This window comes from Sapajus apella, unplaced genomic scaffold (genome assembly GCF_009761245.1).
Source record: "Sapajus apella isolate SASKATOON/1434 unplaced genomic scaffold, GSC_monkey_1.0 scaffold42, whole genome shotgun sequence".
In the NCBI taxonomy this organism is placed as follows: Eukaryota; Metazoa; Chordata; class Mammalia; order Primates; family Cebidae; genus Sapajus; species Sapajus apella.
In genome coordinates, this window is record NW_022436982.1 from 60,251 (window position 1) to 74,360 (window position 14,110).

Consider the following 14,110-nt stretch of genomic DNA (forward strand, 5'->3'; position numbering starts at 1 on the left):
GGCAAGCCAATTCTAGAATCCCATTTTGGGAATCCGTTTCCTGGTACCACTGATTATATTGGTAAGGACCCTGGCAGGAAACAGAGCACACTGCAAGGATACAGGGAAAACCATGTTTCCCTACTCTCTACTCCCACTCACCACTCAGTACTTCTGTGACCTCTGGTTACCCAAAAGTGTGTGGGGATTTCTCCCCACCAAGAAATTCTGGGGCAGACAGTTTTCCAGTGGACACCAGATGGGTGTCCTCTAATTCAGTTCAATTCTGACATCATTTACCTGGGGGTAGCATCAGATCGCACAAGTTGAGGGCTTAGTTCCACAAGACTGCCCCCCTACTTCAGATACCAATTGCAAGCACAGATTGTGGCCTGTGCTTCTGACTGACCAGCTATAAATAGGGGTTTCCACAACCCACCTGGGGTTCAATTAATTTGCTAGAGCAGCTCACAGAAGTCAAGGAAACACTTACTTATGCTTACTCACTTATTATAAAGGATATTACAAAGGACAGATGAACATTCAGATGAAAGGGATGCATAGAACAAGGTATGGGGAAAAAAGGTGTGGAGTTTCCATGCCCTCTCTGGGCACCCTCCTCCAGGAATCTCCATGTTCTCAGCTATCCAGAAGCCCCCCACCCCAACTTAGTCCTTTTGGGTTTTTATGGAAGCATCAGTACATAGGTATGATTGATTACATCATCAGCCATTGGTTTATCAACTCAAGCTTCAACCCCTCTCCTCTACCCAGAGGTTGGGGGTAGTGGGACTGAATGTTCCAACTATCTAAGCATGTGGCTGGTTCTTTCTGCTGACCAGCACCAATCCAGAGGCTATCTTGGGGCTCCCAGCCACCAGTTATCTCATTAGCATACAAAATATACATCTCTCCCAAGATTCCAAGGATTTTAGGAGCTATATGTCAGAAAAGGAGGATGAAGACCAGATATATATTTTACACTGACACATACACTCAAAAAAAATTTCACTGGGGCTGGGCGTGGTGGCTTACCCCTATAATCCCTGCACTTTGGGAGGCCAAAGCAGGCGGATCACCTGAGGTCGGGAGTTTGATACCAACCTGACCAACGTGGAGAAGCTCTGTCTCTACTAAAAAAAAAAAATACAAAATTAGCTGGGCATGGTGGCGCATTGCCTTAATTCCAGCTACTTGGGAGGCTGAGGCAAGAGAATTGCTTGAATCTGGGAGGCAGAGGTTGCAGTGAGGCGAGATAGAACCATTGCACTCCAGTCTGGGCAACAAGAGCAAAAATCCCTCTAAAAAAAAAAAAAATTAACTGGAAAGATTTTAATAAAGGGACAATTTAAGAGATTGGGTCAGGATTAAGGAATCAACATGGGATGATAGGCAGCTGGGGTCTAACAATGGTGAGAAACCATTATCATAAAAAGGCTTGAAGAGGCAAGAGGAGGGAACAGTGTTTCCAAACCCTGTCATCCCAGCACTTTGGGAGGCCAAAGCGGGCCATCACCTGAGGTCAGGAATTTGAGACCAGACTGGCCAACATGATGAAACCTCATCTCTATTAAAGATAACAAAAATTAGCTGAGCATGGTGGTGTGCACCTATAATCCCAGCTACTTGGGAGGCTGGGCAGGAGAATTGCTTGAACCTGGGAGGCAGAGCCTGCAGTGAGACGAGATTGTGCCGACTGCACTACAGCCTGAGCAATACAGTGGGACTCAAAAAAAAGGAATAGAGATAGACCCATAAAAGGGAGGCAGCCCAAAAGGATCACTGTAGACCAGTGGGCGTCAATCTGTAGACCAGTGGGCCTCAAACTTTAGCAAATATCAGAGTCACCTGGAGAATGTGTGAAAATGCTGTTTGCTAGACTCCATCCTCAGAGTCTCAGATGTAGTAAGTGGGAAGTAAAATCTAAGAATTAGTGTTTCTAACAAGCTCCCAAGTGATGCTGCTGCTGCCCAAAGACTACTCTTTGAAAACAACTGCCACAGAGGAAATTATTCACTGCCAGAACTGCAGCAAGATGAAGGATTTAGGGAATTAATACCCTAGCATCTCTCCTTCTATCACTGATTTCCTGCTGCTGCCTCTCATGGGCCAGCCCCAAACAGAAGCCAGAGAGCAGGACCCTGAGTAATGCAATCTGCAGAGGTTAGCCTTCCAGGGCCACGAAGAGTGGAGAATGGATGAGTTGGGACAAGCAGAATAACCAAAACCACCATGGACAGAAGAATGGATACCTCAATGGAAAGAGGGATGGATAGATGAATTAATGAGCAGATACCTGAATAAAAGGATAAAAGAAGGCCAGGCGTGGTGGCTCATGCCTGCAATCCCAACACTTTGGGAGGCCGAGGGAAGTGGATCATTTGAGGTCAGGGGTTCAAAACCAACTTAGCCAACATGGTGAAACCCCACCTCCACTGAAAATACAAAAGTCAGCTGGGCGTGGTGGTAGATGCCTGTAATCCCAGCTATTCAGAAGGCTGAAGCAAGAGAGTTGCTTGAGCCAGGGGAGATGGAGATTGCAGTGAGCAGAAATCACACCATTCCACTCCAGCCTGGGCGAAGCGAGTAAGACTCTTTCTCAAAAAAAAAAAAAAAAAAAAAAAAAAAAAAAATAGAATAAAAGAAGAACAATGGCTAACAGTCAAAGCTTGTTATGTGTCAGCCACTAAGCTAAGGGCCTTGCTCAGGGTACCTCATTTAATCCTAAGAAGTAGATCTTCTACCATTCCTGTTTTACAAATAAGGACACTAAGACACAGAGACTGGAGAATTTTCACCTTGCCACACAGCTAGTAAGTGGTGGAATCTGAATCCCAACCTAGGCGCTCTGTCTGCAGAGTCTCCCTCCTCTGCACTGTGTAACACATGCTGTTCCAAGACCAAGTGGCAGATAGATGGTGTGAGGTGGAGGCAAAAAGCGCAAATCCTAGCGCACCTGGGTCCAAATCATGCTCCAGTACTTACTCGCTGTGTGGCCTTGTGCTCTGAGCCTCATGTTCCTTATGAGCAAAACAAGAATAATAACACAAAAATAAAAACTACACCATAGTATTGTTTTGGGAAAGTTAAGCAAGGTGATAGTGGTAAAATCCTTGATATAGAGCCTAGCACATAGTAAACAATCAGAAATACCATTACTATTATTATGATTAATGGATGCAAAGAAGCAAGTCAGAAATTTAAGAAGGAAATGTTCCCTCTCCCTCTCCACATCCAAAAGAGGATCTAAGACTTGGGTGACAATGGGTGAATGGGCATTTCATATTTAGTTTCTCTTTCGAGGCTTTCACTTCTGATCTTTCTCATAAGGATGGGAAGTCACTTGTGCCCTCCCCCATCGGTCGATTCCTTGAAATTTTAAAATTTGTCTGAATATGATCTGGCCAGACCCTCTCCTTAGAAATCCCCTCTTGGTTCTCAGGACTGAGAAAAAGGGGGAAAATGAAGGGGGCTATTCCAGGCCAGGCTCCCTCCAGCTGTTCCTATGGCCCAGGTATTGGACTTAGGAAAATGGTAAATAGGGGAAGGGGAGGGCTTGATGAGCCCCAGAGTCCTGAGAGGTGGGATGGGGGTCCTGGGCCTCCTCCCAAGGTACGTGGCCTTTCAGCTCTGCTTGCCCCAAGGGAAGGACTGGTCCCCAGATGGTGGGTAAGTAGGGACTGTGATGACCTCAGAGGGCACCCCAGGTTCTCATGGTTGTCCTGAGGGCACCAGGGACCCTTCTTCACCACCAACCTCCCAAGGAAGAAGCGCCAGTGAGGACAAGGGATAAACCTAAGGAAAGGGGCACAGCTCCTCACTGTGGCCCCCACCTTTGACCCTTACTTCTGAACCCCAGTCCCATGGTTGATGATGCAAATGCCACCAATGGGATGACAGGGCAGTCCCTCTCTCTGGAGAAACAGTGCACAGCCCCCTTTTCTGGATCGGACTGCAGACCTACGTTCTCAGAGCAGGAGCCAAGGAAAGCACAGGGAAAGGGCAGCTGCAGGGAAAAGAGGGGGGCAGGCTGAGGGTTCTGCCAGAAAGAGGGGGACAGCAGGGGAATCACAGGCAGAAAGGGGAATTTCAGGCAGAAAAAGGGCCATAAATAGGAAGCTGCAGGGCTCACATTTCCAGCCTCACATCACTCACACCCTGCATTTCACCCTTGCATCCCAGTGGCCCTGCAGCCTCACACAGATCCTGCACACCAGAGACCACTGGTGCTCACACAGTTGGCCTGCCTCTGTTCACCCTCCATGGCCCTGCTACTGACCCTCAGCCTGCTGGTTCTCTGGACTTCCCCAGGTAAGGCTGAAAGGAGAGTCAGGGTGGGGGGCAGGGGGGGGTGCTGGCAGTGGGTAATGTCTAGATCTCAGGTTGCTTGGCACTGGATGTGAGGGACATGGCGAGTTCAGGCAAATGCTTAGGTCTGCATGTTTTGGTGAGCCTGGCAGGTCCGTGAGTGTGTGCCTATAAGTGTGGGTGTCCCTGTGCCCTGAATTCCAACCCAATGTGGGTGTGTCTCTTGGTACATCCTGGGGCCTGTGGCTGGGCTGTCTCTGCAAGCTCTATTTCCTGCTGCCTCCATTTCCCAGGCAGAAAGAGAGAACAATATATATTTGCTTAAGGTAGGGAGAATGTCAGACACTGAGGCAAGACTGATACTCAAAAATTTTAGCAATTAGTAAAGCTCCTAACACCAGCCTACCCCCCCCCACACCCCTCCCACACTGTGATCTGCATCACTCTACTTGCTGGATTGTCCTGGGAGAGAGGTTGAGGTGATCAGGGCAGCAGGAAGCCATTTGTGGGGCTCAGGGCAGTGGTTATTTACAGAACAGTTTAGAAGTATAGCAACATATTTAGCAACCAGTAGGGTCATATTGGTGCATACTGGCTGAATACCAGTTCTAAGTCCTCCCCCAGCCTCCACCACACACACACAGACACACACACACACACACACACAGACACACACACACACACACACACACACACACACACACACACACACAGAGGCGTCCTTAATCCGAGCTCGGGCCATGGCCACACCACCCTCAGGGTCCCTGTGTCCTGTCACCTTTCCCCATCCCAGCCCCAACTCTGAGTGGCACCAACGATGCTGAAGACTGCTGCCTGTCTGTGACCCAGAACCCCATCCCAGGGTACATCGTCAGGAACTTCCGCTACCTTCTCATCAAGGATGGCTGCAGGGTGCCCGCTGTGGTGTGAGTTGTGGGGAGGGTGTCTAGTCTTGTCTCCCCTTTTAGCCCCTGTTGAGACTCCCACCTTCTTATCCCCCTTCTCCATACCAAGCCCAATACCTTCAAGGAAATCCCTGAAATGCGTTCCCAGACATGGTCCCCAGGCATGCTGGATGCTGGGGCTCCATTCTCTCTGACCTCTCACCCCAGGTTCACCACACTGAGGGGTCGCCAACTCTGTGCACCCCTAGACCAGCCCTGGGTAGAACGCATCATCCGGAGACTGCAGAGGACCTCAGCCAAGGCAAGCCTGGCCCTCCCTGGCCCTGTCTCCTCCCTCTGAGCTCCTAAGATTCCAGCCCCTCACCCTTCCTCTCCTTCCTCCTCTAGATGAAGCGCGGCAGCAGTTAAGCCATGACAGCACCAGAGGGAACCTGGAGTCTGAGTGAAGCATTGTGAATTATTCCCTAACCTGGGGGAACCGAGGACCAGAAGGAAGCACCAGGCCTCCAGCTCCTCTGCACCATACCTGACCATCCAGGCCAGGGCCTGGGGTGTGTGTGAGTGTGAAAGTGAGCAAGAGGGTGAGTGTGGGCAAAGCCACTCCACCCCCAGACTGCAATGCTACCAATAAAGCCACCTGGTGTTTACAACTAATTGATCACAACCAGTTACAGATTTCTTTGTTCTTTCTCCATTCCCACTGCTTCATTTGACCAGCCAAAAAAAAAAAAAAAAAAAGCCACCTGGCACCCACAGATCTGTCTGTTTGCTGTCTAGCCAGGAGGACAGGAATAGGAAAGGGGAGGTGGGATGGCAGGATCTCTTTTCTCTGCTGCAGCCTAAGATGTCTCCTCGCTCACCTCCACCTAAGAACCTGATGCTCTGAGGATCAGCCTCATTGCTCTCCACAGTTCAGTGACACTAAGCTTAGGTCAGCCCCCTGAGTGAGCCAGTGTCTCATGCCTCCCAGTCTTTGCTCTTCATGGCAGGTGTTCAAGCATCCAGGTGTCTGAGGGATCCAGTGTCACTGGGGGGAAGGGAGTTGTGGGGAACCAGCTCTCATGGCTGGGGGAGGTGGAGTAGAGCAAAGGGCCCAGCTTCACTGCCTGGGGTGAAAGTACCCATCTACCCATGCCCTTTCCTCGGTCTGGCACACTCTTCTCTCTCCTCTCCCCATCTGGCTTCCCACCTGGGTCTGGATGTTTCTTCCTCCAGGAAGCCTTCCCTGACCCCAGGCTGGGTTAGGTGGCCTCCCACAGTGCCCCTTCACAGCATTCATCACACTGACTTATATTCACTGGTTTGTCCAAATTTGTCCATGTTCTTGAACTGAGATCACATCTACCTTGGATTTCAGTGTTTTTCTGGTGTCCCGCATGCTGCCTGGCACAAGGCAGTCCCTCAATAAATATTTATTTAGAGAATGAATAAATATGCGAGGAAAGCTCAGCAGCCAGGGCTGAGGGCCCATCTGTCCATTCTGTTCATACAGAATCTGACCTCCAGGCCAGCCCTCCTCTCTCAGCCAGACTGAGCAAGGTCCAGCCCCAGCTTTGCAATCGTGGGGCCACGTCTCTCAGGGACACTGACAGACAGACCTGGGAGTCAGAGGTCAGAGACAGGAGAGAGGCCCACAGGTGGAAGAAGGAGTAGCCAGAGAAGCACAGGAGATTCTCTACAGAGGAGCCCTACCACCACCCCTGCAGTCTACATGGGCTCCAAGGCCCAAAGGCAACACTGAGACCAGAGACGTCTCCCCAGATGGGATCAGAATCTCAGCTCTAGGAGATGAGAACCATGTGACTCTTGGAGCATCCTACAGGGCTGCTCTGTACAGAGTGGGCTCCTCATACTTGGAAAGTACCCTGGGGAAGCAGGTTGGCCTCCAGACGGTGTTCTCTAAGGGCCTGCCCAGCTGGGAGTGATAAGTCTGTGCCACTGGGGTCAGATGACAGCAAGGAGGCCAGAATGAGCACCGTTGCCTGGGAAGAGAGGCTGTCATTATATCAGGTATACTTCAGCCAGCAACAAAATCAGGCCTGAGCAGGTGCTGGAAAGGGAGACATGGTGAGGGAGTTGTGGCAGTCCCTCCTCACCAGGCTGACAGCATGACATCCTCTTCCTCTCCCCTGCTCCCAGATGCAAGTGCTCAAAACCTTGGGTATCCCAGGCCTCAGAATCACCTGGGAAACCAGGTAGGTGGGAGGGATAGGGATAATTTTCAAGAACAGCTGAAATAACCCATCCATTCATATGCATCCATGCATCCATTCATTCAGCTGTTTCTGCATTCATCAGACCTCCATCCATCCAACCATCTACTCACCCACTTCCCACCCAGCCATTCTTTGATCCAACCACCAAGCCAGCCAGCCATGGCATTCTAGATCTCCCAGCTGTGGACCTTGTGCCCCGCACCCAGCAAGCAGAGGACAAACGCACATGGGAGGGGAGTACATTGCCTGAAGTCCTTCTCAGTGCCAGTGAAATTTAGAGGAAGTCAGTCTGCCACAGAAGCAATGCAAGTGCTCTCTCTGGACTATCAGAGGAACACACAGACAGAGCAGGGAAGGCGAGAGTGGGAGAAGATGCCACCAGGACAGGGGCCCCTGGACACTACCTCCATGACACTGCTGCTAGGAGGTACAAGAGCAAATCCTGAACTCACTGCCTGGGCCAGAGTCCCATGATCCTGTCTCTGCCCCCACTCATTGTGTGACTCTGGGCAAGTTCCTTTCCCACTCTGCACCCCAAGACCTCAGTTTCACCATTTGTCAGATGTGAGAGAGGAGCTTGATATTTTAGACTCCTTCCAAACAAAGACTTAGCTCCTGAAGCTTTGGTTCTCATGCTAAACCCCCAGTATTTGCATAGACTCCCCACAAAGTCCTGCAGGTCGAAAAAACTCTCCCTGGGGCCACCCTCTGAGATCAAAGGAGGAATTGAGTCTCGGAAAAAGATAAAATAATCTAGGAGCTAGTGAAGTGCCTTGGATTCAATAGACTTGTGCTTGACCCTGGAAGCTTGGGAAATGAAGAATTTGGAGGAAATCTGAGGGTGGACACTAGAACCCCAGGGGAGATGGCATGCAACCCTCCCCACCCTGTCTCCAACCAGTGTTTTCCATCCTAGCTTTCTGCCTTCCTCTTTTTCTCACCCCCCAACCATACCAACCCATCCTGGGCACTGGGTCTTACTCCCTTATCTCCCTTCCAGGTACATAAGCCCAGCAATCTGAGCAATTGCAGCAACTGAGCATCCTGCCCCACTCTAACATTCTCAGCACTGTGACTCAATTTAATCAACATCTGCTTCCTGTATCACAATCAGTCACTGAAGATTGTTGCATTTTCATTTATCCAGAGTTCTGGTGGGCCAGGAGCCCACCAGAGGTTGCCAGCTCTCTGAAGAGCAGTGTGGACTCCTAGTTCCCCAACCAGGATATGTAGACCTTGTTGTCTGCCTCTAGATAGACCTTCCTCTCTAGGGCACATGGCATCTGTTACAGGCTCAAGGCCTGCAGCTGGGTGATACTTACCATTCTAAAGTCCAATATTTCAGCAGCCAATATCTCCCTAAAAGTATCCGACATCCGGCTGGGCACAGTGGCTCATGCCTGTAATCCCAGCACTTTGGGAGACCGAGATGGGTGGATTCACCTCAGGGAGGCCAGGAGTTCAAGACCAGCCTGGCAGACATGGTGAAACCCCGTCTCTACTAAAAATCAAAAATTAGCTGGGCATGGTGGTGGGCACCTGTAATCTCAGCAACTCAGGAGGCTGAGGCAGGAGAATTGCTTGAACCCAGGAGGCGGAAGTTGCAGTGAGCTGAGATCACGCCACTGCACTCCAGCCTGGGTGACGGAGTGAGACTCCGTCTCAAAAAAAAAAAAAGTATCTGACATCCTGCTCAGGCTGCTCTTAGACTTTGGGGCATGAAAAGTTCCCTTTCCTATCTGTCGAGAGAGCTCTTTGGGGAGTTCATCCATCTCCATTGCCCACGTTGCTCTTCTAGGGTCTGGCATGAAATAAGCCCCAATACACATATGATTAACAAAAATGAAACTGAACTGGCCTTTTCCCACCACACCCCACGCCCCACCAGGAGCACATCCAGTTCTCAAGACAGCTGGAGCTATCTCTGTTGTGTGGTTGAGTGTTTGTTCAGAGCCAACTCCATAAGGTTTTGATCATGTTTTGATCATCTTATGTTCAACTTCTCGGCAGGCAAGATCCATGTCACCCCCTCTTTCTGGGCTCCGGGAAATTTAGAAAGCACCAGAAAACCATAGAAATAACAGTTTCATGAAGGCTCAAGACTCCTAGCTGGGAAATTTCCTCCAAGTGCCCCTCTGTAGGAAACAGCAGGCATTTCTCTGGTCAGATAACTTCCTAGATGACCCCCAAGACTTTGTGCACATGGAAGGACATGGCTCTGAGTATTAGCTAATTCTCCACTAGTGCTTACTGGGTCCTCGGCACTACTTTATGTACTATTACCATTCTTATGTTGCAGCTGAAAAAACTGAGGTACAGAGGTAAGTCACCTATCCAGGCTGGACAACTAGGGAAAAAGCAGGGCTGGGGTTCCTGTCTGGGCAGTTTGGCTCCAGAATATCTACTCTGAACTACTACACATACCACTTCTCTGAGCTGACCTGTCTCCTAATTACAAATGGAGAGCCGTACAGCAGGGTGAGATCTGGAGAAGCAGCCCATGGGAATAGGGAAAGCTGCTACTTTTGGCTGCCGGCCAAGTGCAAGTCTCCAAGCTGAGTCTTTTCTTGGCATTACATCACTGCAACCTCAAACAATCCCATGAGGTATCATTAGTACTATTCTATGTATAAGGAATTTGAAGCACAGAAAGGGAGAATGACCTCCCAAGTCAACTCAACTGGTGAGTAGCAAACCTGGGATTGCAGTTCAAGCCTCCCTGATGGGCAGCACTTGGACTGAGGGCTGGGAAGTCTAGTTGGGGTAGAAAAGCTAAGCTTGCTAGAAAGAGCTAGGGAAAAAACAAGAGGAGAAGCTGGTGGCCACAGGTAGGGTCCCAGCACTTGAACCTAGACATAAAGACATACCCTGGAGGGCTTCCAGCCTCCTGGGCCTCTGCAGTAGAAGAGGCATCAGCTTCCCCAGAGCCTCAAAGAGGGGATCTACTCAGGCCTCAGTTTTCCCAACAGTGAAGCAGTGTAGAAGGGGATTATTGGGCTACAGCAATGCCCACCCTACCCCTATTCCCAACGGAGTATCAGAGGCCAGGACCTGGTGATGTTTAAAGAAAAGGAGGAATGTAGGAACAGTGCTGGGGATCTGGAGGGTAGGGGTAGAGGCGGGACAAGGGAACCTGTGACAGGCAGGGCTCCTGAAACGGAATGGGGCCAGGTGTCTGATCGGCAGGTCATGGAGGACCTCCGAAGAGCAAAGCATCTGAGGGCAGCAGGGCAGCATCCAACTCCCAAAAGACCCGTATCTGAGGGCCACTTCCATCACCCAAAGGGCCAGGGGCAGGCAGGGCAGGGTTGGAAGAAAAGAGCAAGGACAGACCACAAAGGATCAGGGTAGATGAGGGAGTTAGGCCTCCCCACCCTACTTCTAGGGCCTTCAGGTCTTCCCCGTGGCTCCAGTGGGATGCAGAAGATGTGAGCTGGCCTCGGCTCCAACCTAGAAGAGGTGGGAAAACTTTCACCCCAGCCTCAGGGACAACCAGATCTCCTAGGGTTTTTGATCTCAGAATCCCAGTCCCTGGAAATCTGAGCCTAACACCATCCAAGCCCCAATCACGATGCCAACCTCCTTCTCATCAGGCCATCAATTTCAAGGGTCCTCTCCCAGGAGGAAGCCAGCCCTTCTGTCAGGGCCTCAACACTGTAAAGTGCTCATCAGTTGAGGAACCCCCATCCCTGGCAGGATGTCCCAATACCTATTGTGTCCTCATTGCTGACAGGACTCCCATTAATGTCAAGGTCCCCTCATTACTGTCAAGCCACTATTCCTCTCAGGAAACCCTGCCACTGTCAGGAACACTCAACCCCATCAGGCAGGACAGCAGCACTGCACAACTCCAGGGAGCACCATTCTTTCTGTAGTCTACATAAATGGCTCCTGGTATGGCAGCACTGAGTGCCAGAGTATTGCTCTGAATGTTACTGTAGGGCCTCCAGGGATCCCAGTGCTTCCATCACATAGGAGTCCAGCCCTGGGAAAACCCCTAAAGTGATGCCTCATCACTGTCTGCAACCCAGAACACTTATTCATTCCAGGCACTATTCTAGTTGCTGGTGATACAATAGTGAACAAGATAGATATGGTCTTGGTCTTCATGAAGCTTCCCCCTCCCCTCCAAAAATTAAAGGCAAATAAACAAAAGTATTGATCAGGATTCTCACTTGCAAGCCACTGAAATTCACTGGCTGATTCCAACAGAAAAGGAGCTTATTTAAAAGACCCTGGGAAGATGCAGAAAATAACAAGAATAAGTGAGTCTAGGCAGCCAGAACCACTCCCAAAGCATACAGTACAGTACAGATGGTCCAGATAGGCCTCCAAGACAGCATGGTGGTATCATCAAAAGGGGATGCCAAATGGCCAGAACAATGCTAATGTCCAGACAACTGGGGTCCTTGCCCTGCATCCCGTGTTTTAGATGACCCTGATCTGGCCTTCTTCTAATCATATCTTTGGACACAGGAAAAAAAAAAAGTCTGCAGGACCAAGGGAGCACCCACCCAGAACTCATTCTTTTCTTCTAGACCACATTTCAGGAATTGAAAAACAGAGAATTTCCTGCCCAAATGACCCCAAGTAGCTGCCAATATCCATGTGGGCCTCTTCCTCAGATCTGTTTTTCCTAGGATAGACTATGTCACTGATATACACATACACACTACCAGGTCCAGAGGGTAGCCAAGAAGTAGCTGTTTGCAGGGAATGTAGGATTTCGTACGTACGGGACTGGAGTGTTTATGCCCAGGAACATGAGACCCTTTATGGTGCAGGATAGAACTGAGGATAGGGAGAAGAGAGGGACAAGTGGAGGGCTAGCAATGGGCTCTCCCCTTACCACCTCATTCCATCAGGGAACTCCAAGGAGTTCAAGAATTCTCAACTTGAACCTAGCCTCCAAGTTGTTTTGAAAGTATATTTTTTACCGGGCACAGTGGCTCACACCTGAAATCCCAGCACTTTGGGAGGCCAAGGCGGGCAGATTATGAGGTCAGAAGATCAAGACCATCCTGGCTAATATAGTGAAACCCTGTCTCTACTAAAAATACAAAAAAATAGCCAGATATGGTGGCATGCGCCTGTAGTCCTAGCTACCCGGGAGGCTGAGGCAGGAGAATTGTTTGAACCTAGGAGGCGGAGGTTGCAATGAACCGAGATCACGCCACTGCACTCCAGCCTGGGCCACAGAGTGAGACTCCATCTCAAAAAAAAAAAAAAGAAAGTATATTTCGGCCAGCCACAGTGGCTCACATCTGTGATCCCAGCACTTTGGGAAGCCGATGCCAGTGGATCACCTGAGGTCAGGAGTTAGAGACCAGCCTGAACAACATAGCAAAACCCTGTCTTTACTAAAAATACAAAAATTAGCTAGGCATGATGATACATTCATGTAGTCGCAGCTACTTGGGAGGCTGAGGCAGAAGAATCACTTGAACCCAGGAGATAAAGGTTGCAGTGAGCCAAGATCGTGCCATTGCACTCCAGCCTGGGCAACAAAGCAAGACTCCATCTCAAAAAAAAAAAGTATATTTTTCAAGGTAAGGAAGACAGACACATTTTTTTATCTGATGACTTGTTAGCTTGCTTTTTACCTTTTAAATATTTAGATAGTTGGCCTTCATTTGTACTGTTGCCCCAAGCCTCACCGGTGTTAGGAGGTCAGCCTGCCAGATGCCACCTCTGGAATCATAGCTACAGCTGCCCCTGTAAAATAGACATCATTTTCACCACCACCCCTACCACCACCAAAAAACAGATTCTCTAACAACCCCACTCCTTCACATCACTACTAGTTTCCTGCTCACAGTTCTTGAAGGTGATTATGATTAGCACAGCCTAGGTCATGTGTCCAAATCCTAGCATAGAGGGGGCTGGGAAATCTTTGGGGATCTTTGGGGATTCTGTGATGGAAAGCAAAGTCTACCAGTAACCAAGAATAATATAATAGGAAATTTTTCAAACACAGAGAGGCACTAGCTTAGTGGGCAATGAAAATAATAATAATATCTCTATAGTCCACACTATGGCTAGCCAAGATCAACATACACCCTTCTTCCCAAACCCTAGACTTCTTAGAAAATTAAGAGTATCACCTAACATAATATCACCTTTGTTTATGCAACCAAAAAATTCACCTCTCCCCAAAGACAGACAATTCAGAGCCTTAGAAATTACCACATCCATCTTAGTTCAGGCTGTCATAACAAAAAACCATAGACAGCATAGCTTAAACAACAGAAATTTATTTTCTCACAGTTCCGAAAGTTTGAAGTCCACGATCCAAAGTACCAAGATGGGCCAGGAGCAGTGGCTTATGACTGAAGTCCCTGCACTTTGGGAGGCCGAAGCAGGAGAATAATTTCAGCCCAGGAATTTGAGACCAGCCTGGGCAATGGCTCTACAAAATAATAATAATAATGATATTAATAATAATAATAGAAAAAAATTAGCTGGGTATGGTGGTAAGTGCCTGCAGTCCCAGCTACTTGCAGCTACTTGGGAGGCTGAGCTGGGAGGATCTTTCGAGCCTGGGAGGTCGAGGCTACAGTGAGCCATGATCATGACACTGCCCTCCATGCTGGGCAACAGAGCAAGATCCTGCCTCAAAAAGAAAGTGTCAAGATAGTCACTTTCTGGTGAGGGCTTTGTTTGTGGCTTGCAACCAGCCAGTCACCTTCTTACTATGTGACA

The 14,110-nt window shown here is 49.3% G+C and overlaps 1 protein-coding gene and 1 long non-coding RNA gene across 2 annotated transcripts in view; one reads left to right on the forward strand and one right to left on the reverse strand.

The window, feature by feature from the left end:
• LOC116565967 overlaps positions 1-14,110 on the reverse strand; it is a 31,639-nt gene that overhangs the window by 7,773 nt on the left and 9,756 nt on the right. The gene's annotated exons all lie outside the window — the stretch shown is intronic.
• On the forward strand, positions 3,997-5,856 carry CCL19 (C-C motif chemokine ligand 19). Its single transcript, XM_032299876.1, has 4 exons — positions 3,997-4,290; positions 5,081-5,213; positions 5,400-5,493; positions 5,580-5,856. Exons 1-4 carry the CDS (start codon positions 4,242-4,244, stop codon positions 5,598-5,600), a joined length of 297 nt encoding a protein of 98 aa, XP_032155767.1. The 5' UTR covers positions 3,997-4,241; the 3' UTR covers positions 5,601-5,856.

Excerpts from the sequence above, each read along its gene's own strand:
- CCL19 (XM_032299876.1), top strand. The coding sequence starts at position 4,242 with ATGGCCCTGCTACTGACCCTCAGCCTGCTGGTTCTCTGGACTTCCCCA. Across the intron at positions 5,214-5,399 it reads TGCAGGGTGCCCGCTGTGGT|GTTCACCACACTGAGGGGTC; the intron begins GTGAGTTGTGGG and ends CTCTCACCCCAG. Across the intron at positions 5,494-5,579 it reads TGCAGAGGACCTCAGCCAAG|ATGAAGCGCGGCAGCAGTTA; the intron begins GCAAGCCTGGCC and ends TTCCTCCTCTAG.